The sequence below is a fragment of the Pipistrellus hanaki genome (assembly GCF_964339955.1).
Source record: "Pipistrellus hanaki genome assembly, chromosome: 10".
Classification (NCBI taxonomy): Eukaryota; Metazoa; Chordata; class Mammalia; order Chiroptera; family Vespertilionidae; genus Pipistrellus; species Pipistrellus hanaki.
Window position 1 is genome coordinate 44,682,285 of NC_140512.1, and position 23,423 is coordinate 44,705,707.

General features: G+C 39.6%; 1 protein-coding gene across 3 annotated transcripts in view; it reads left to right on the forward strand.

Moving 5' to 3' along the window:
* Positions 1 to 23,423, forward strand: part of TPK1 (thiamin pyrophosphokinase 1) — a 187,957-nt gene continuing 164,534 nt past the window's right edge. The window contains exons 1-2 of one of the 3 annotated variants that reach the window (XM_084896553.1): positions 1 to 86; positions 420 to 478. In XM_084896553.1, coding sequence (XP_084752679.1) covers positions 436 to 478 — 43 coding nt within the window. In that variant the 5' untranslated portion in view covers positions 1 to 86; positions 420 to 435. Of the gene's footprint in view, positions 87 to 115; positions 314 to 419; positions 479 to 23,423 lie in introns of those variants that run through there. The other 2 variants (XM_084896552.1, XM_084896554.1) reach the window with 2 other exon arrangements.

Sequence of the window (23,423 nt, forward strand, 5' to 3'; positions counted from 1 at the left end):
CCGAGGCGCCTCAGCCGATCGCCGAGCGGTCGATGCCCTCGCGCCGCAGCCCGCGCCCCGTTGCCGCTGGCTCCACCCGCCATTGAGTAAGTGCGACTGCCGCCCGGCGCGTCGCCGGCGTCCTCCGCGCGCGGGCCCGGGCTGGGGTGGCGAGCGCGGGGAGGGGGCGGCCGCCCCTCGCTCCTCCAGGCCCCGGATGGCGGCGGCGGTTGCGCGGCTGGAGGGGGCGGCCCCGGGGAGGCGGCGTGCCCGCGGGTGCGCTCCGGGCGCCTCCGAGACCCGCGGGTTCCAGCCTCCCGAGGGAACACGCCAGGTTCGCGGGGATAAAGCGACCAAAAGTCCCAGCGATCTCGCGTGCCTTTTAATGCAGACAGACGGTCTAACGTGGCGTTTTAATGTATGTGTGTTTTTTAATGCAGAGCCCCGCCATCCGCTATGGAGCATGCCTTTACCCCGCTGGAGCCCCTGCTTCCCAATGGTACTGTATGTTTCCCCACGTCCCCCGGCGTCATGGGCGGGCTCTGCCCGGAGCCCTGAGCGGTGAAAGGGAGGGACGCGGGCCGGACCCGGTGCGGTTTCCCGTCCGCCGGTCCGTCCGCCTCATGTCCCAGCTCCGCTCAGCCTCCCGCGCCCCAGTTTCCCGGTTCTTGCCGAGCGGAGTTGGTGGGGGCTTAAAGGACTTGGTACCTGGTCTGCTTTCCCCCTCGAGAAGCGGAAGGGCAGCCTGTTAGCTGATGGGCCTCTAACACCTGCGGCTAAATCCCTCCTCCGCAGAGCCTCAGGCATCAAAGGTGTCAGATCTCTCATGGTCCCTGTCCGTTCTGCCAAGTGCCCGAGATTATTGCCCAGGAAAAGATTGCTTAGTGGCTGAGGAACATGTTGCAAAGATAAAACACACTCACGCAAGGATTTCTGTTACTACTTTGAAGTTTCAGATTATGTGATTCACGTGAAATGGATGAAGGAATGCATTGAAGCTGGTTGTAATTGACTTGTGTAATCTCGGTGTAATTGAAGCTGGTTGTAATTGACTGGCGTGGTGATTTTGCAATATTAAACACATCTTTATCTGCCAGTTATTGTTTGTGCTGTATAGAGCTTTTCTCTATACCAGTTTCATAATTCAAACGGAGTGCATCATTTTGTAACGTTTAAAGCTGTTGTTTTAAGAAAACACATGAACTCTTGGGTTTTGTTTCTCATGGCACATATAAACTAATTAATAAAATTCTGCGGAACACCAAAAATATATCTTTGCCGATCTGACCAAAAAAAGAGTATAATTTTGATGCATTCACACCATGTGGCTATTGTTGTGTTGGCTGTTGTCATTTTTTTCCTTGACAATTTAGTCAAATATTGCATGTCTTAAAAATTCTTGTGGCACATCAGTTGAAAATCCCTGGTTTTGAACTTGGCATTTTTTCCATATCCTGGGAGATGTGATACTAAAAAAAAAAAAAAAAAAAAAAGGATAATAGTAACAACAGGGGACACTGAGTCCTCACTCTCCACTCATTCCCTGTGCTGAGTTGTTTACATCTTACAGGTGAAGGAACCAGGGACAGAACTAGAATCTAAATGCAGATAAGTTTGATGTCCTTAAGAGGTTGGATGTTTAGACTTTAAATAGCTTTTTAGAAGTTAAGCATTAGCAAACAAACCTTTTGCAAATTACATTTCAGAGGTCTCAGTTGCCCAGAGTTGGCCAGCATTTCCAAGAGTAAACATTGGATCCAGGTGTCCTATTGGTTTTCAGATTTGTTCCTCAAACCTAAGTACTTTGCAGACTAAAGTTTTCAGGTGTTTTCTAGGTTGAAAGAAGTGTGTAATAGGTGTGTGCTGCATAGTAAAGTTGGGATCGAGGAATCAAGAGTCTCTGAGTTTTAAATCCTAGCTTTGCCACTTAATAGTTATCCATCTCGTTACAGTTGTCCTTCGTATCCCAGATAGATTGGTTCCAGAATCCCCCGACCCCCAGATAATAAAATCAAGTCCCCTATTTGAAATAGTATCGTATTTGTCCTCTCTTATACTTGAAGTCAATTCTAGATTACTTAAATACCCAGTGCAATGTAAATAGTTGCTAAACTGTATTTTTTAGAGAATGACAAAAAGGAAAAGACTACAAAAAGGAAAAGACTACGTAGTCAGTTCCAACACAACAACCTAACTCCCCCCACCCCCACCCCAGCCCCCCCAAAAATATATTGTTCTCTTCAGAACAATAAATTTGACCTGCCAGTTGGTTGAATCTCTGAATGTGGATACTGGAATCAACTGTATTTCAGTTTATTCTTCTGTAAAATAGGAAAAGTTGGCAGGGTTATTAATGAGTTGTAATGCAGGTAAATCACTTAGCACAAATAGTGAAGAGCTGTTATCAGCTGGAAGACTAAACAGAAAAGAAAGGGGTGGTTGGATCTCAGGCTCAGTGCTGAGATGGAAAAGATGTGGAGCAGTTACCTGTAGAAAGGACAGGCAGTTGGCTCCTATCTTCATCAGAGGCCTGTTGGAGAAGGCCCGACTCCAAAGTCAATAAGAACAGCGCTGGAGGGGGGCAACTGATATCCTGTGCAAAGTACAGATCCCCTGAGACAGATCCAGCATCCCTCTGGGGGTTCTCTGTGATTTAGTGGTTCTCATCCCTCCTTTTTGTCCTTCTTAAGGGTAAACATATGTACATAGTAAGTAATTAAGCAAATGCGAGAGGTTAACTTTAGTGGGATTCTCTTCATCAAACAGACTTTTTTTTTTTTTTTAATATATATTTTATTGATTTTACACAGAGAGGAATTGAGAGGGACGGAGAGTTAAAAACATTGATGAGAGAGAAACACCGACCAGTTGCCTCCTGCACACCCCCCACTGGGGATGTGCCTGCAACCAAGGTACATGCCCTTGACCAGAATCGAACCTGGGACCTTTCAGTCCGCAGGCCGACGCTCTATCCACTGAGCCAAACCAGTCCCGGCCATCAAACAGACTTTTAATATTTATCTAGCAGAGAAGTAGGTAGTTTTTCTGTTACTACTTCTGTGAACTATTTTGTAGGTATGATTTACCTGGAATGTTTTCTTAGATTTAGTATCCTGGGCACTCCAACAGTTAAAATCAAGCTTGTTCTCTTCAGAATAACAAATTGCTGGGACGACCAAAATGCTTCTCTGTTTGGAACAATCACTAGCTGAGAGAGATTTAAAATAAATATATTTTTTGTTTTTATAACTAAAGTAAATGCTTATTATTTAAAGAAAAACAACCCAGGATGTGAAGTCTCTTGTAATTCCTCTTGTAGGAATAACCATTACTAACAGTTGGCATATGTTCTAGATATTGTTTTGACACATACACTCCAGCATATTATTACTCTTGTTTTAAAGAAATTGGATTCATATTATTGCTTTGTAAATAAAAATGGGGAGGGGGTGGTGGCAGTGAGTGAAAATAATTAAATATTTGTATTACCAACATACGTACTCTTTATTTTTTTTCAAACAAAATAGAAATGTTCCCAAATTTAAAAGTCTACCAGAAATTATCATTCCAAATCGCAGTTCCAAGAGATTATCACTCTAAAATGTAGACAAGCACAAGGACAGCCTATCGCCTGACATGCTCTTCTGCTCCCCGAGGCCTCTCCACATTTAAATCCAGTGCTATTTTGGAGGCCCAGTTGGTGTCTGTCATTCCCATGATTTCTTTGCCTACTCCAGCCTGTCCTCATCTCTTCCCCCCAGTCTCCATGGTTCCTATATGGGTTCTATAACACATTATTCAACATCCAACTAGTAACCATCTTGCTTTGTTCTTGACTTTCCAATGAGACTGTAAACTCTTAAACAGAAGCAAGTTCATCTTTCACTTTGCATACCCACACACCTAGTATCAAAGGACAGACACTAACTGGTTGTGAGTTACTCTTGATAACAGAAATGCAAACATACCCTTTGATCCAACTATTTCATTTCTGAAATGTATCCTCATAAATTCACATAAATATGCAGAAATATTGTGATCAAAGATATGCACTATGGATTACAATAATAAAACTAGAAATAACCTAAATGTCTATTACGAAAGACTAGTTCATTTGAGTCTGTACTGCCTGTACAACAAAACCAAACAAAAACTTGGGATATCAATACATATGGCCCCTAAAAAGAAGTAAGTGAAAGAAGTTGCAGAAAGGGGCATAAAACAGGTCCTACCTGGGAGGCCTAGGCCCCAGGGGAAGCAGAGAGCATGTCAGGTGATGGGCTGTCCTTGTGTGAACCCAGGGCTGCATGTGACCTTCAATGAGTTCACCTGGTGGTGAGTGAAGACAAAGAAAGGCTGACTAGGCTGGAAAGTGCAGCTGGGATTCGGAAGTATGTAATTGAACAGGGAAGGCAAAACAGATTGTGAGAATAGAGAAATTTTTTGTAGGGTAGTAAGTTTTTTTAGTTTTTAGTCGAATCCCCTTGGAACATTCATACAAAACAACCTTTTATATACCTTAGAACTCAGTTAAATATCCTGGTTGCTTTGCTAATCATTTATAGGTTAAAGTCCTTGTCTTGGCCTCAAAGGTACTCCAGATCTGATTCCTAACTACTTTTCCAGAATACTTCCATCATTCACCTCTCTGCCCAAGCCAAGCTGAACTACTATCATTTGTTCAGGCTTCTATATTCTAGCCTTAACTTGTGCTAAATTTATTGCCTGGAATATTTTTACCAATCCTTAGAATTGTTACCTTAAATTTTAGCCATTCTGGTGGGGGTGTAGATGTATCTCTGTGACTTTGTTTTGCATTTCCCTTAATGCAGAATGTTGATCTTGCCAAATGTCTATGGGTATGTCTAATATCTTTTGTGTATTGTTTATATCTCTGGTTATTTCCTATTGGGTTGTCTTTTCTTTTTAAAAAATCAATTTGTAGAAGTTTCTTTTAAATTGAGATACAATTGACATATAATATTAGTTTTAAGTATACAACATTATGGTTTGATAAATGTATACAGTGTCCCAAAAGTGTGTATACACTTTGAATAATTACTAATTCCAATGAGCTATCAGCTGTAAAGAGTATACATTTTGAGGGGACACCCTATATATTACAAGATGATTACCAAGTAGGAGCTTTCTTTATATATTCTGAATACAGTTCTTCAAATCTTGATTTTTCTCATCAATTAAGTAGGAAGGAAACATTCTAGGGAGATTGTTGTGAAGATTAAAAATATCTATAAAGTATTAACACATACATAGTAAGGATGTAAACATTTTAGTTATTATTCTCATTGCTATTTTTTAATCTAAAAGTTTGTGTGTGTGTGTGTGTGTGTGTGTTGTTGTTTTTTTTTTAATTAAGGAAGAATAATATTTAACTGGTAAAGGCATACAATTGCTGTACTAAACTTTGTAAACATAGGTGCCTTTTCAAAATATTCTTATAAACCCTGGCCTTTTTTGCTTTGTTCTTCAGTGTATGATCATTTCATTTTTTATCATGAAGCTTTGTATTCAGAATTCCATGTGTTTGAAAGTAGATTTATTTTACACCCTTTCTAGCTAAAATAAAAGTGGAATCAAACCATCCTTAGAATTATTTCACGTGTGCTTATTTCACAGTCTTAAGACACAGAGTAAATAGTCATGGAGATTTGAATTTCTGGTTTAATCAAAATATAGATGTTATTTTTTATAATATAGTATATATACAGGGTGGGGCAAAGTAGGTTTACATTTGTTCCCATAGAAAACAATGTCTAAAACCATCTGTATTTAAACTTTTCCATTGTTCCAAAAATAACTTTTGTGGTTGCTTGATCCAAACTAGGACCACTTTTGCATTCCACTCAGTGTTTTAAAATCTAGCATATTTGTCCCTCACATTTTAAATCCATCTCAACTATGAATATTGACATTTTAAATAAAGATTTTTGCATCACTCTTAATTGGATCTGATAGAATAAAAATGTACCAATTTGATATGAAACATCATTCACATTAAACATATATAATAAACCCTGAGTCAGAAGTTCCATTTTCTTTTCTCCACATAGTTTGGTCACTATAAATATGATTTATGCTTAAAGTTTTCTATTTCTCAATATTTCTTTGCAAAAATATTATATTTAAATTTTAAAAAGATTCCTGTGACCATAATGTTCTTGGGAGTTATTTCTTCTGAACTGAATTACCATTGTTGAAGTTTATTCTGAATTTATTTTTATTTTTTTAGGTTTATTCTGAATTTAATTACCACTTGAAGTATTATTGGTTTATAGCTCAAGCCAACATAATTATATTGCAAATGTTTATGGTAACTGACTATTGCATGGCACCGTGTCTGCCCATAGTCCCGGTGCTTTAACAGGATAAAGCCTCTCGAAAAGTTTTGGAACTAGAAGAACTAGGTTTAAGTTTTAGCCACTTTCCCACTAGTTACAGGCTTTGGACATGTCAATTTCTCAGAGCCTGAGTTTCTGTATGTAAAGTAACATATCTGAACATGAAGTTCTTGGGGAAATTTAAGATATTATAAAGTATAAAAAGCACATTTAAGAAGCAGAGTCTTATGCAAATGTAAAATACTACAAGATGAACTTTAGTATACTCATTATTAAATTTTGAAATCCCTTTCTTTGTCTTTCTGATTTGCAAAGGAGATAACTACTTGGTTCAGTAAAAAGTGTTCAGAGTATTTAGGCACGTCTAGCAGAAATATTCTCTGTTTCCTGAATTCTGTATTTTTCTTCCATGCTTGTTGAATTTTTAATTTATAGATGCATGAAATTATGAATAGTGGACTCAGGTTTTTGATGTCTCCTGGTTATTGAATATGGGAAATCCTGTTCAGTATAGTATTCATGCCATCTCATTTTCCTGGAATTTAATTTCCACTGAAAATGCCTGATTTAGTTCACAAAATGCATGATAGAACCTGAAGATGGGTATTGGGTTCCCCCAGTTTATCAGTGGGTAATTTGGAAATCCATGGGTAAGTTATACCTAGAGTTCTGACTCTTTCATAATGGTCAGTGTACACTGGCCACCTATATAAGTAGTCTTCTGTATTTTGCAGCAACAGATCTCCCAAGAATCCTAAGTGATGTCATTCATCTGTACCAAACACAGTCCTAATCTTTAATCTCTACTCAGCAAATCATAGTTAAGAATGATTTGGGGTAGACTTGAGTCACTTGCATTTTTAAAAATTAAAAATTAAAAATGCTTCAATATATAGTAAAAATATAGCGACATTTCTTGGTCACATCTCTCAACCAATTAAACATTCTTATTAGAAACTTCTGGTTTGGTCTTTACTCCAGAGCTTTGCTATCCAACACAGCAGCCACTAGCTACAGGTGCTACTGAGCACTTGAAATATGGCTAATGTGACTAAGGAACTGAATTTATAATTTGAGTGTAAAAACAAAAACTCCACTAAGTTATTTAAAAAGTTTTGTGTTTTGAATAGTCTATTAGTGTATGAGGGAAGCCATAACAAAGTATCATAAATAATAGAAACTTATTTTCTCAATTCTAAGGCTGGAAGTCCAAGATCAGAGTGTTGGCATGTTTGGTTTCTTCTAAGGACTCTTGGCTTGCAGACAACTGCCTTCTCGTTGGGTCCTCACTATTGCTTCTTGGTCTGTGTGTTACCTGTGTTCTGATCTCCTGGTCTTACAAAGCCAGTCATATCTGCTTAGGGCCATTCATATGACCTCATTTTACCTTAATTACCCCTTTAAAGTCTCTGTCTTCAAATACAGTCACATCTGAGGGTAGGGTTAAGACTTCAAATGGGAATTTCGGGAGGACACAATTCAAACAACAACAGATTAGGTATATTTACATTTCAGCTATAAATTTTTTATTATTATTATTTTTTTAATCTTTATTGTTGTTAAGTATTACATAAGTCCTTCTTTTTTTCCCATTAACCTCTTCCTGCCTGCTCCTGTCCTCCTCCCTTCCCTGCTATGCCCTCACCACCCCATTGTGTCCACAGGTTATGTTGAACTCTTCCCACCCACCCTTCCCTGCCTTCCCTCTAAGGTTCAACAGTTTTAAATTGTCTTAACCTATATATTAGAATACTCATAATTACCAAATGAGGGGAATTTTGATGCCACCCCAATAGAATATGAATCAAAAAGTTTGAATTTCAGTCTTAACCTAGTTGCTCTTTTAATAGTATACTTATATGCAACACTAGAGGTCCAGTGCATGGAATTCGTGCACTCGGGGTGGGGGGCCCTCAGTCTGGCCTGCATTCTCTTGCAGTATGAAGCACTCGGGAGGATGTCCGTCAGTCAGACATCCTTAGTGCTCGCCATCCGTGAGCCCAGATTCTGGCTGAGCGGTACACCCCCTGTGGGAGTGCACTGACCACGAGGGAGCAGCTCCTGTGTTGAGTGTCTGCCCCCTGATGGTCAATGTGCATCATAGCAACTGATGGTTCCGACGTTCAGTGGATTTGCATATTAGCCTTTTATTATATAGGATTTTTCTGTTGATTTAGCACTTTCTGAGTATCATCTTTGATGGGCTACATCCCTGTAGATGCTATAGAAAAAAAGAATCAACAAACTTTACTGTGAAGGACTTCAGGCTATTCAGTACAATTAGAAAAGTAATTTCATAGTAATTTAACAATTTCCAGTAGCCTCATTAAAAAGGTAAAACAAGTGGACTTAATTTTAGTTATGTGTTTTATTTAACCTAATATCTAAACATTATTATTTCAACATGTAATCAGAATAAACAAGTATTAATGCAATAATTTACTTTTTTTGGGGGGGTACAAAAACTTCCAATACCAGTATGTAGTTTACACTTTCAGCACATCTCAATTCAGATGCAAGATTTTCATTAGAAATGCTTGATCTGGCCGAAACTGGTTTGGCTCAGTGGATAGTCAGTCAGCCTGCGGACTGAAAGGTCCCGGGTTTAATTCTGGTCAAGGGCACGTACCTTGGTTGCGGGCACATCCCCAGTAGGGGGTGTGCAAGAGGCAGCTGGTCGATGTTTCTCTCTCATCGGCGTTTCTAACTCTTTATCCCTCTCAATTCCTCTCTGTATAAAAAAAAAAAAAAAAATGCTTGATCTGATCTATATTTCATGATAATTTGTGACACATTTTATCATAATATGTCAGGTATTTTGTTGCTATTCATGTGTTCAAGGAGCTACTCAAAGGCTCAATTTTGGAGTAAACTTCAGACACACAGAATACATATTTCTTTTTTAAGGAAAAGGCTTTTGAAATGGGTATTGGAAATAGAAATGGGACTAAAACCTGGGTTTTCTGACTGTATATTTTTCCTGATATTGAAACCAAAACGTGGGCTGTTGGAAGTTGCAGACAAAAATGGTTAGCGGAACCAAAGTTTATTGCGAGAAGCCAATCCTGGAGAAGGCGCAGCGAGAGTTTCAGGAGCAGACCAGTGTCCAGAGTATCCTTTTCTTATAACAGCCGGGTGTTAGAGTCTATTTGTTCATGTGTAGAGCCGCACAGGGCCATAAGCCACGTGGGTACAGGGTTGTGCTCCCCCACAGGACCCATTGCCTGGAGGGGAGAAGAGAGTGGAGGAAGCTCACACACTTTTTTGTATATGTGCTTGTTAGTTCCTGATTGGTCCTTTCAAATAATTGTGCCTTAGCAACATCCTTGGGATTAGTTTATGTGCCTTACTATCTTGTGAATGGTTATCTGTAAGCTGCATGTCTTAGCAACATTCAGGCATTTTGTTTATTTATTTATTTTTTAATATTTTTATTGATTTCAGAGAGAAAGGGAGATAGATAGGAACATAGATGGTGAGAATCATTGATTGGCTACCTCCTGCATCCCCCACACTGGGGATCAAGTCCACAACCCAGGCATGCGCCCTGACCTCCTGGTTCATAGGTTGATGCTTAACCACTGGGCCATGCTGACTGAGCTCATGCCTTTTGTGGGCACCCTTCCTTTCCCACCCAGTGGGGGTGTTTTAGTAACTTTCTTTAGTTGGGTTCTGGGTTAGCCCCGCACCCCCAACACTCCTATGGTTCCAGTCCCTGTCTATCTACCTAGCTTCCTCCTTTCTCCTCAATATCAACATAGCATTTTTTTTGTTTTGTTTTGTTACTTAAAGCACTGTAGCTGCTTTGAGACTTGTACAACTAGCAGTATTCTTTTTTAAATATTTGGTATTGATTTTTAGAGAGGAAGGGAGAAGGGGAGATTAGCAGTATTTTTAAAGAAACTTTTATCTCTGTGGATGACAAAACTGACAAAAGCTGCTGCTTAAAAATGGTGATTTTTTTTTTTTTTTTTTTTTTTTTTTTTTGGTAATACAGGGCTACCTAAGATAGCTAAGAGACAAAATAGTGCATTTTTAAAAACATGTTTTTATTGATTTCAGAGAGGAAGGGAGAAGGAAAGAGAGATAGAACATCAATGATGAGAATCATTGATCGGCTGCTTTCTGCATGCCCCTCACTGGGGATCAAGCCAGCAATCTGAGCATGTGCCCTTGACTGGAGTCAAACCTGGTACCCTTCAGTCCGCAGGCTGACGCCCTATCACTGTGCCAAACCAGCTAGAGCAATAGTGCATTTTTGAGCTTCAAAATGTAATCCTCTTAACTCTCCTGCCATTTTCTAAACTTAGAAATCCATCTTAGGTAGTCCTCAAGTGTCTTGAGTATCCATGGGAAAGTTACTGCTCAGAGTGTTCATGCGTTCCTTGATGTATGGCTTGTAATTGTTGGAATCCTTCCTTCTTATTCTCTTCAATTTCTAACTCATTATGACTTGCTGCTATCGATGAAAAAGGGCCACATACAGACCTGACTAGCTCAGGGAAGGCCTCTGTGGCAGCTTTGCAAACTCAGACCTAAAGTAAAGGATGGTCTGAAATTAAAACTTTTTTTTTTTTTTAAACTAAAAAGCAGTTTATGGTGGGTAGTCATGTCCTATGCTGGTATCTTCTCTGACATAGGTCAATCTTTATCTTAACTGAGCCTGTCGTCTTTTGCATATACGATAATATTGTTGGAATATCAAGTAATTTTCTTTTTTTTCTGGACCCCTCAAAGCACAGTCACTGCTCTATGGAGACCACAGATCCTCATTGTTACATTTTTAAATTGTTGACTATTAACTAGCCTGTACTCACCTAAATAAAAGAAGCATATGTCTATCATTTTATTTTTTATCCAATTCCAGAGGTTTCCCTCACTTTGCTTTCTCCGGCATCCCTAATCTATCGGCAATGGATTTCCTATAACCCATTTATGTCTCCTCTTTTGATTCTAATGTATAAAACAAGGTGAAATACTGCCATTCTCCTGAGCATTAAATCAATTCATTGAGATTCTGCTTCCTGGCGTTTGTTGACAGTTTCACTCAAATAAACTCAGATTCTTCACAGGGTTGAATGTTTCTTTCATTAACGCTGCCATAATTGCTTTTGTGTGTTTGATGTAGTTTACCTTTTCTCTGTATTTTACTTGATTTTGATATTTGCCTTAATTTTTGTTGTCCTTTTAATTAGTTTTATTTTATTTGATGACAAATATTTGCTTTATCCTCATTGTAAACGGCCAAATAGTTTATTTTGTCTTAGTAATATCTCATTAATCCTACAAGCCATCTTTTCCCTATCATCTAAAAAACCAATTTCCTGTGTTTTATATTAAGTCTAGCATCCCCCCATCTTTCCACTTTAGCATTTTAATAGCTATATGCTTTTAGAAACTAAAGCTTCTAGCATTAGTTTAAAAATAATCTTAATTTTTTTCAAAGAATTTTGTAAATTGATACTTTACAGCATTATCAGAAACAGTGGTATTTTTTTTAGATGAAATCATTGAAAATATCAGTTGAAGTTGTGGGACCAGTTTTTATATTCACAATGCTAAAATGTTATGGCTTGATTACACACACACATACACACACACACACACACACACACACATCTTATGTGGGTTTTGATACATTAACACCAGATGTTTTTTGAGGTCTTCTAAGAAAATGAGGTGTGTTTGTGCTTAACTTTCCATCAAATTTAACTTTATTATATTTTTTTTCTTGGTTAAATCCATCAGAAAGAGTTATTCTTTATAGGTAACAAACAGATGCTCAAACAAATTGATTTTCATCCTGAGAGTATTTCTGTATCTTTATGGCACTATTGTGTTTGAAGGTTTACATTTATCACAGTAGAATAGCTTCTTTTGTTTTTATGACTTCCAGAGAATTTAAGCATTTGATTTACTCTTAGGTCATATGTAAGGTTGTGGCTTTTGGCCTAGTTGCTGCTGTTTATGTTAAGGCAATTTTATTTTTCTTTTTTATAGTAGGAAAACTGCTCTTGCAGTTTCTTCCTAATCTGAGTAAAGTGGTGTGAGTAGTGAATCCTATGTATGGGGAGAGGACCTTAGAAATCCCTAGTGTTCAGGGCAGATGTATGTTCTTAGTGTCCCTTGAACATGGCTACTTAGCTTTTTTGCTTGAACATGTTCAATAGCTCTTTCATTTTGAGAAAACATATACTGGTGTTGGACAACTGTTCGTTAGAAATGTGTATTTAGAATAAGCTGAAATTGACTTTTAGTTCTTTATTTTCTTACTGAAATAGTACAGAAGGCTTTTACTGGTTTCTATTTATTGCCCTCAAATATTGAAAAACCTTAACTAGATTTTTCTTATTTTTCCCCTCTTTTTCCAGGCGAAATATTGTAGTTATTTGTTCACCAATTACTTGATTGCCTGCCAGTGTACCAGAACTGTTCTTGGCATTGGAAGACATGCCATCCATTTTTCTTACATTTCTAGCTCCCCTACACCACTATTTGCTTCAATAATTCACTCCTGGAAAATCAGGTGTTCTTCTCAAGAATGCTTACTGGGAGCCTGTTTTCCTTTTTAAAAAATACTGTTTATTTTATTTTATTTATTTTTAATATATTTTATTGATTTTTTACAGAGAGAAAGGGAGAGAGAGATAGAGAGCTAGAAATGCCGATGAGAGAGAAACATCTACCAGCTGCCTCTTACACACCCCCTACTGGGGATGTGCCCGCAACCAATGTACATGCCCTTGACCGGAATCGAACCTGGGACCTTTCAGTCCGCAGACCGATGCTCTACCACTGAGCCAAACCGGCTTCGGCAATACTGTTTATTTTAGAGCAGTTTTAGGTTTACAAAAAACTTAGCGGAAGGTACATAGAATTTTCATATTTGTATCCCCCAGCCCTGCACATGCATAGCCTCTCCCATTATCAATACCCTGCTCCAGAGTGGTACATTTGTTACAATCTATGAGCCTATATTGACATATCATAAGTTCATAGTGGACCTTAGGGTTCACTCTCGATGTACATTCTATGGGTTTGGACAAATATATATAGTAATGACAGGTATCCATCATTATAGTATATAGAATAGTTTCACTGCCCTAAAAATCCTCTATGCTCTGCCTTTTTCTCTGTGCACCACCCCCAACAGTCACCAATCTTTTTATTTTCTCCATATAGTTTTGGCTTTTTTGGATGTCACATAGTTGGAGTCATAAGCTGTAGCTTCTTCAGTTTTACTTCTTTCACTTGGTAATATGCACTTGACCTTTCTCCATGTCTTCTTCAGGCTTCATATCTAATTTCTTTTCTGGGTTTACCACAGTTTATTCACCTATAGAAGGACATTTTGGTTGTCTCCAAATTTTGGCACTTACAAAAAAGCTGCTATAAATATCTACATGAAGGTTTTTGTGTGGTCATAACTTTTCAGTTCCTTTGGGTAAATATCAGGGAACATGATATCTGGATCATATCGTGAGAGTTATGTTTAGTTTTGTGAGAAAACTGTCTTACAAAGTGATTGTAATATTGCATTCTCGTCATCAATTTCTGAGAGTTCCTGTTCTCATTTCCTTAGAAGCATTTGGTGGTGTCAGTGTTTCAGATTTTGGCCAATCTACACTAATTAAAGAAAAAGAAGCAAATGAAGCACTCTGCTACAGCCACCAGCTAATCAGGAGCGAGTATGCAAATTAACCCAACAAAGATGGTAGCCGTGGCCATGGAGCTGGAGCAAGCAGGAGGCTTGGGTTGCCCCAGGCAATGGAGGAAGCCAAGCTTCCCGCTGGCCCTGGCCTCAGCTCAAGGCTACAAAGTTTCAATTATAGAAGATAAAAAAATCTCAGATACCTGCTTCCAGCCAGTCCTGGCCTCCACTAAAGGAGGTGCTAAAAAAAAAAAGAAGAAAAAGAAAAAGAAGAAAGGAGTGACTGGGAGCCTGGATCACCAGAGGGTGTGGCCAGCCTGAAAACAGCCCTCAACCCCCTTACCCAAGCTGGCCAGGCAGTCAGGGGGAGCCCCACCCTGATCTGGGACATCCTTCAGGGCAAACCAGCGGTCCCACACCCACGCACCAGGCCTCTATACTAATAAAAGGGTAATATGCTAATTAGACTGGGTGAACTTCTAGGAGACCTTCCAAACGTTCTTCTGAACAAAGCTATTGTGGCGGAGCTGAGGTAGAGGCTGTTAGAGGCCAAGAGGGGAGGGCAGTTGTGGGTGATTAGGCTGGTGGGGGTAAGCAGACCAGCAGGGGGGCCAGTTGGGGATGAGCAGGCCGTCAGTGGGGGGTCAGTTGGAGGTGATCGGGACAGTGGAGGAGGGCAGTTTGGAGTGAGAAGGCCAGCAGGGGGGAATTTGGGGGCAAGCAGGCCAATGGGGAGGGAAGGTGGGGGTAAGCAGGCCAGCTGGGGGGTGGGGGGGGAGGGGAATTTGGGGGCACAGGCCAAGGAGGCACCGCTCCCAGCTGCCAGGTACACTAAAGTGTGAATTTGACGTCAGTGGGCCCAAATGCTGTTGACGAGTTGATACTGCATGTGTTGCATATTCGCAACTCATTTTTCTAATTTGGGTCTCATTTTTTGTTTAAAAGCTGTATTGCCCAATAAATCATAGCTGCATTATAATATTAAAGGTTTTTTCATTGTGCATGAGCAATTGTAACTTTCAATTTTGAAAGGTAATTATAATATGAAACTGAAATCTGAGTGTTCTTGAAGAAACTGGGAATATATTGACACCTTTTTTTTCTTCAGAATTACTTAATTTCTTTTGTCTTTGTTCAGTATTTTAACTTAAGCTTTTAAAATAAGAACTAATTTTCAGAAGAGCTGTTCTTCTTCCCCATAATGTCAGGATCCCACATGTGAGAGCAGGCTGAATTTCCACTGAAGATTGAAAAGAAAATTCTCTCCATTTTTAATGACAGCACTGTCAAACCAGTGGTAGGATGCAAATTATTCCTGTCCTACACATGCAATTTCAGTTGTATTCAGTCTTTATGCAAGCATGAAATCCAGGCAGCAGATCTGAGAGTTTGCACATGGCCAAGGTTTTAAAGTTTATTACATTTTTATTGAAAGTTCCCATGTAATGTTTCAGACAGAATAGGCTGTGTTACTCTGAAATTATAGGTTTCATGGTTCTCTGTCTCAAGCAGGTTTCTGCTCTCCAAAAGAATGGTTGAATGAAGTTTCTTCCAAAGCTATAACTTTGCAATTCCTTTTTTCTTCTCTCCCTAAACTTTGCTATTCAAGGCTATTCTAATATATAAAAACCCGGGGTCCTTAAAGACAGAAGGCTCAACTGACCAGAAGTCAGTCCTGTAGTTGGTGCTGGGTTGCTGTGGTGACACAGCACTGACTGCCGCTGCTGCAGTTGGGGCAACCCAGCACTGACTGCTGAGGGGGCTGTGGATCAGGCCCAAAGGAATGGCCTGGAGAGAGAATTAGGGACTGATCTGTAGCCTCAGTGGCAGCTGTTGATCAGCCGTTGACTCTCTCTTTCTCTCCAGGCCTCTGTGGGGGCTGCTGATCAGCCTGGCCTCTCTGTTCAGGCCCAGAGATGGGCCCAGATATGCTGATTGGCAAAGAAACTGTCCAATCAGAACCAAATCTGGGTGAACTGAGAAGAGCCAATGGCTGCCAAGGAGGCAGAGCTTTTGACACTGCCTAGCATAGAAACTGACCAGTCAGAGCCAAATCTGGTGAAGTGTGAAGGCAGAACGTAAGGTGGGGGCTGAGGAGGAGTTTAAAAGGAAACAGCTGTTTGGTCTAAGAAAGCAGTTCAATTTTTTAATGATTGGTTTGGCAGTATAGTGCATATGGCTGGCTATCAGTCCAGATATAGGGATTATGTACTTTTGTCTGCCAAGAGTATTTATTCTCGCTGAAAAAGGTCCCCCCCCACCCCATTTTAGCAATTCTATCCTATATAATCTATCTCTTCCAGTGGTTGGCAAACTCATTAGTCAACAGAGCCAAATATCAACAGTACAACGATTGAAATTTCTTTTGAGAGCCAAATATTTTAAACTTAAACTGCTTCTAATGCCACTTCTTCAAAATAGACTCATCCAGGCTGTGATATTTTGTGGAAGAGCCACACTCAAGGGGCCAAAGAGCCACATGTTGCTCACAAGCTGAAGTTTGCAGACCACAGAGTTATACTAATAAAAAGGTAATACCCTAATTAGACTGGGTCGACTGGCCATCTTCCAAACGTCTGACTTCCTTCCAGACAAAGCCATGGTGGTGGGGGCTGAGGCAGAGAGGGCATTTGGGGGCAAGATTAGGAAGACAGGGGAGGGCAGTTGGGGGCAAGATCAGTCCCACAGAGCAGGGCAGTTGGGGATGAGATCAGGCCCACAGGGGAGGACAGCTGGGGGCAATCAGGCAGGCAGGCAGGCAGAGGCAATTTGGGGTGATCAGGCAGGCAGAGGATAGGGATGATTAGGCAGGCAGTTAGGGGTAATCAGGCAGGCAGGCAGAGGAGTTAGGGGCATTCAGGCAGGCAGGCAGAGGCAGTTAGGGTTGATCAGGCAGGCAAGCAAGCAGTTAGGAGCCAGCAGTCCCAGATTGTGAGAGGGATGCTCTGTGAGATCTGGCCTAAGCCAGCAGTCAGACATCCCCCAAGGGGTCTCCGATTGGAGAGAATCCCCACCCCCACCCCGGTACACGAATTTCATGCACTGGGCTGCTTGTTTTGATACAATCATGGTTAGCCCTGGGAGGGAAGGGTACTTTGCTCTGGAGAGGAATAATAGTGTTGGGATATGAATGCTCCAGAGAAAACCATGGCCTGGTTTCAAGTGATCTGATAGCCACAGTTCTGTTCTGATTTATTCTGACTTTATTTTTGGCTGGGCCATGGATGTTACAGCATTTATTTTAGATTGAAATGGTCATTTGCATTCAGATTTGGCATTTCTGCTCTCTAGATTTCCCCCGCATATCTTTATCCTTGTAGGATGAACACTTGTCCTTAATCTCCATTTTTATGGTTCTCCTCACTATTCTTGAGGTGTTCAAGCAGGGTCTCTCTAACTTCTTCTTTGGAGAGCCTGTGGAATCATATAGAAAGGGAGGCTGTGTTAGATTTTGTCCACTTTCAACCCATGAGCCTATGGCCCTGGCCACCCTTGCAGGGTGTGCTGCTTTGTGAGGCAAATAGCATCTCTGGTCACAGGAAGTGGTTAGGGATTCTGGAGAGCTTGTCTGGGGCTGATAAAGAAGTCAGACTTGTTTCCTCTGATTAAAGGGCGTGGAGGACGAGACCTATCACAGAGAGTGTTTCTTGACTAAAGAATTCAGACCTGGTGTGCCACATTGACCACAGGCTTCTGCTCTTACCAAATGGAAGTAGCGAATGTAGAAGAAATTATTTTTAGTGGAAAAGTAGTGGGTTTTTCATTTAATATCATTAGAGATATTGCAGACAATCTTGTCCTTTTCCCCTCACGTTTTGAATAAGCTTCCCGAAGAACAGTAAGAGAATATGAAAAGTGACAACATCTTTGAAATATAATATTAAAATACATCATCACAGTCTCTGAAATTGTATGCAGAGATGTTTTACAAAAAGAAATGATTTAATAGAAGTTTCATGAAGGTTTGGAGTTTTCCAGGCACTTCAGAATTCAAAACAAAGTCTTTTTTTTTTTTTTTTTTTTTTTTTTATGCTGTGAAACTTTATGATAATATACAGGCAAAAAAAAAAAAGTAAATACATTTTTATTGCTAGTGCAGGGTATATAGAGAGGAATGAATATAATCTGCTAAGAAAATAATTTTATTTGTACCTCCAGTGATATATATATTTGTTGGAATCCATTTTAAATTTAGTTATATACTTAACTAGGGAACATAGGAATGAAACTTAAATTGCAGTAGGATAAATAATTTTAATGGAATGTCATAACCACAAGAGTAAATGCTAGCTTACCATTTTTCTTTATAGTCAGAATTTTCATTACTCTAAAATTTCACGTTAAAAAGAAACTTGCATAAATTTAATTGGTTGTTTATTAACAAATCCACAAACCTGAGCCTGGTCAATTTGTTAAGGGCACACAATCAATGTGGTTACCTGTTTCTTGAAATTTATGATGTTGAATTGGGATTATTGACATTTAGTGTATACATATATGTATGTTTTTTAATTATTTTGAAATATTTCCTTTATAGTAAATTAAAACTTTTATTCATGAGAAATAAGCTTTTGAGGTTCCCAACTTAAACTTTTATTAGAGAGAATTGAAATTTTATATTATATTAAATTATAATTTGCATATTGCTGATTTGTAGAGGTTGGAGGTATAAATGTAAATTGGTTTTTGCAACAAGAAAGGCTGGTACAACTAAGTATTCCCCCCCCATCCCTCTACTTAGAATTATATTATGACCTGGGAAAATGTAGAAAATGAAGAATACATTCATTTAAGAAAATTTGCAATGAAGAGAGGGTAGCATGGTTTAAAGCCTCGCATTGTTTAGTAATTTTGTGATATAAATTGTAAATTTAATACTCTAACTTTAGTGCTTTGAAAAGGGAGGATACTTGTGGATATGTCCAAAGCTAACTAAACAAGTTAACTTGATACCTAAGATCCCCAGGCAAACAGAGACATTCTTATAGGCTTTATACATCAAGGACTTAGAGATTACCTCCCAGAAGCTGACCACAAAGGTCATACCTCTGTGCAAGGTTAAATTCTCTCCTCCGCAGGTGGTTAGGTTAGGGCAAGCCACATGAGCAACTTGAGGAGATGAGGGAGTCAGTAATGATGATATTATGGAAATATTATAGACAGAGAAATAGCCAGTGAACACTCCCAGTGGCCAGATATATGACTGGTGTGCTGAAAGTTAACAGAGCAAGGGGGACCCAGTGGCTGGAGCAGTTGTGATGGGTAATGTGAAGGGTACTGGGGGCCAGATTGTAGAAGACCTTCCTGAATTTGGTTTTTCTGTTAGTGGGTTAGGGCTGGAGGAGGGTGGGGGCATTGGAGCAGAGGATTGACATGATATGATTTGTTGGTAATGGATTTAGGTGATAAAGGTGGTCTCAACGAAACACATAAGGATAGTGCAGTATTATGGATTAAAGGTTGTAGTGGCTTGGATCTGGGTAATAGCAGTGTAGGTGGGGAGAAAATGTAGGATGCTGGCTACTTTTTGAAAGTAGATTTCACTAGATTTGCCAATGAACTGTTTGGGGGTGTTAGAAAGCATTGGCCACTCTGAGATGTTTTGTCTAAGCATTAGAAAGATAGAACTGCCATGAACTGATATGGGGAATGTCATAGATGGAGAGAAATTCCATTTGGACCTGTTGAATGTGAGATGTCCACTACCTATAATAATAAAAGCATAATATGCTAATTAGACGGAACATCCTTCTGGATTGCCTTTGGGATGAAGCCAGGGCTGCGAGGGGAGCCCAGGTTATGGGTGCTGGAGGGAAGGAAGGCCTACTCTTGCACGAATTTTGTACATTGTAGCCTCCAATAAAGCTGTCTTCCTTGCATGTGCAGGAGAGGTTCTAATGACACACAGATGTAGATTTGCCATCAAAATAGCTCAGCACCAAGACCTGGCTGAACATAGTAGATTTGAAACATGAATATAATTATCTGTATCATGGTTCAAACACCTCATGAACTATTGCTTTTGAGATATGGCCAAAACAACAACAACAAACATAACAAAAAAAAATCACCCAACTTACAATCTCTATTTACCTTAAACTAGAAACTTCTAAATTGGAGAATTTATTAGTTTTTAAAAAACCCAACCAATTTATAGGTATCCTGAGGAAGTATACCTATAAATTTTGGGGGGGTCTTTATTTAATAATATGCTAACACCCTAGAAAAAATGCAGGAGTACCAGAGCATTAAAACCAGTGTGCACAAAATGAACACTCTGTTTTACTGAGAATAAGAGAGATCTTCTTGTTAAAAAGGAGACATTTTTGTAAAATAGTTCATTGTAATTGTGGTTCAGTGAACATAGAGCTATAACATGGGATCTCAAAGATATAAATATTTTAAGAACCATGGGATATTGGGCCTGGTTCTTAGCTATTTTAGTTAAAAGTTATTTATTGATCATATCCTGAGTGCAAAATCCTGTGTAGGGTGCTGTAGGGAATGTAGAGAGGAAATAAAGATCAGCTTTCTGCCTTTGATGTGTGGGATAGATATAGTATAAAATTTTAGATTTACAAGAACCACATTCTCCCCTTTATTCATCCATGAAACCAGAGTGCTCCAATTTAATTTCTTATTCTATAGTGCTTCATGCTCTGACTTCTCATTGGACAGGCAAGATTGAGCTGCTATAACAAAATACCACAGACTGGGTAGCTTATACACAGAAATATATTTCTCACAGTTCTGGAGCCTGGGAGTCTAGGTCATGGTGCCGCATGGTCACCTTCTGGTGAGGGGCCCCTTCCTGAGTCATAGCTGGTGCTTTCTCACTGTGTTCTCATGAGGTGGAAGGGGTGGGGCAAGGGAGATCTGTAGGGTAGCCTAATCTCATCTGCCCTCATGACCTAAGCACCTTCCAAAGGCCCCACCTATTGGCACCATCACCGTTAGGGGAGGCCATCTAAAGGAAAGTGGCAGCTGCTGATCCTTTGCTATGAAGCCATCTGTTTGGAGTAGTGCTGGGGGAACCTGGTCACTATGAGGTGTCCCATGGTGGGCACTCATCTTCGAGGAAACCCAAAGGATTATGCCAAGGGAAGCTGTCCTTGGGCAGGTGATGCTGGATGCTGGCCTTTCAGAGGACTGAAAAGAGCCACATACTACCCTGAAGTCGAATGAGATGTGTACAACAGAAAGAAACCCCTCCTTCAGTGTCCTACTGACCAAGCCTAGCATTGGGCCCTCTGGCAAGGGAGAAGTAAAGAGCACATTCGGCTCCATCATCACAGAGCAGGCGAGGAAGGGTAGAGCTGGGAGGCAAAAAAATGGGTAACTGTCAGCTTACAAGAAATTTAGGAATATACCAACTGATACCATTAGATACAATCAGCAAAATTCACACTGTGGATAAACAACCTAGTTTCTTCAACAAATTGAAAAGAAAGCAATAAAAAGAAATGGAAAGGAAACCTGGATTATAAGAGACATAACAGCTATATATGTGGACCTTGTTTGAATTCTCATTTCATTGAAACATATAAAAAGATTTTGAACAAGAGAATATTTGAACACGTTGAATAATTGTTTTCAGCAATCGTTCGTTTTTTTTGGATGTGATAATTATATTGTGGTTATGTCTTTATAAAAAAGAACTCTCATCTTTTAGAGATGCATGCTGAACTATTTAAGAAATGATAAGAAATCTAGGGTTTACGTTAGTAGTGTTTTTGTTGCCTTTTATTGAAAAAACCCTCAAAAAATGTGAACATTTTTCTTAGAGTACAAAAGTTATTACTGTACAGTAGCCCCTTACCTCAGCTATATATGCAGTTATCAGTCATGAATGATAACCTGTCTTTAAAATAATGTAATTTTGAGTCTTGTTTCTGAGTTTGGTTTATAATGAGCTTTTAAAAATTTATGGCGACGATAACTGGCATTTACAGAGACATTCCATGGCTATTCTTATGTGCATGTACTTTGACTTGGTAGTTTATGATGTGAACAAAAGTGTCTTGTGCTTTATGGTATAGTATCTAGTGTCTTATGGAAGGAAAGGAAATCAGCTATCACTTTCATCAGTCTTATTGACATAGACATATGTTTGCTATCCATAAGCCTGAATATGCCTTCTTCTGACATATTTACTGTTTCTATAAACAGTGTATTCTTACACATTTCAGAAATATGACTTCTATAATATTTATCCTCTGATGATATATTATTTATAGCATAGAGTTTTAAATTCTGAGAAAAAAATGATATGAAAACAACCACAACTTCCCAAGAGGTAATTTTAGATACCAAGCAGTGCTTTTATTAATTCTTAAACATTTTTGAAATAAGTCTTTTATAGTCCATTTTCTAGTATGCTTCAGCCCTGTGACTTTACCTCTTGTTAATTTTACAGCTAAAAGTAAAATATTGGGAATTTATAAAGTTCAAAGAGCATGATACAGGTAATCAAATTGAGTGCTTACAAACACTGATGATTCTTGTGGGTGGGGAAAGACAAAAGTGGAGGGGGATTTGTTGCATTCATTGTTAAATTGGTTAACATTTATAAACATTTTTAAACATTTTTAGGGGCTTTATAAAAGGTGGTAGGCAGTTCATTCTTGTACTTAAAATTATGATCATTTGTTTTTGATGCTATGAAAGTCAATAACTGTGAACTACCTCAGATTTTACCCCACTTGCAAGCTAATGAGTCAACTGTTCAGTTTCATGGAGAGTGGTAAGAGACAGGAGACTCCTACCTAGGTCAGAGATGAAGGATACTTTGTTACTCATAGCAGTAGAGGTTAGCACTTTTGTGCTAGTTTCCTGGACCTCATTTCCCAAAGGATGATGCGAAGTGGGGATCGCCTGTTGGTGCCATGGGTTGCATTACAGAGAGAAACCCACAGCTACGAACCTCAAAACTGTATAATGGGAGGTGAGTGCTCTGGAAGGAGCTACGGCCTTTACTGCACTGTAAAGCAAGCATGCCAGCACTGCTCCAGAGGCCACACCGCCTCTGCCTGCAAAACCATTCCAGTCTGGAAGGCCGGACTGGAAAAACCAGTTCTACCTCACTTGCAGAAAAAATCTTGTTTCTATACTGTCTTGGCTTGTGATGAATGTTCACATGTATACCCTCCTCTACCCAGCCACTCTGGTTATCATATCAGCAGACACTCGGAGCAAATCTGTTCAATTTGTCTCACAAAATTTAACCAAGGTTGCTATCAGTAATCCTCCAAGCAGCAGGGTGAGGCCAGCCAGCCTAAGCCAGGCCGGTGGCATTGCCCCAGGGTCAATGTAAAAACACAAGGTTCATCAGGGCCGTACTGGACAGAATTAAGGGAGTGGCCTTGAGTTTTCAGGTTCATCAAGGACATATTGGACAGGGCTATGGGAATGCTTCTCTTTTTCCATGGATTCTT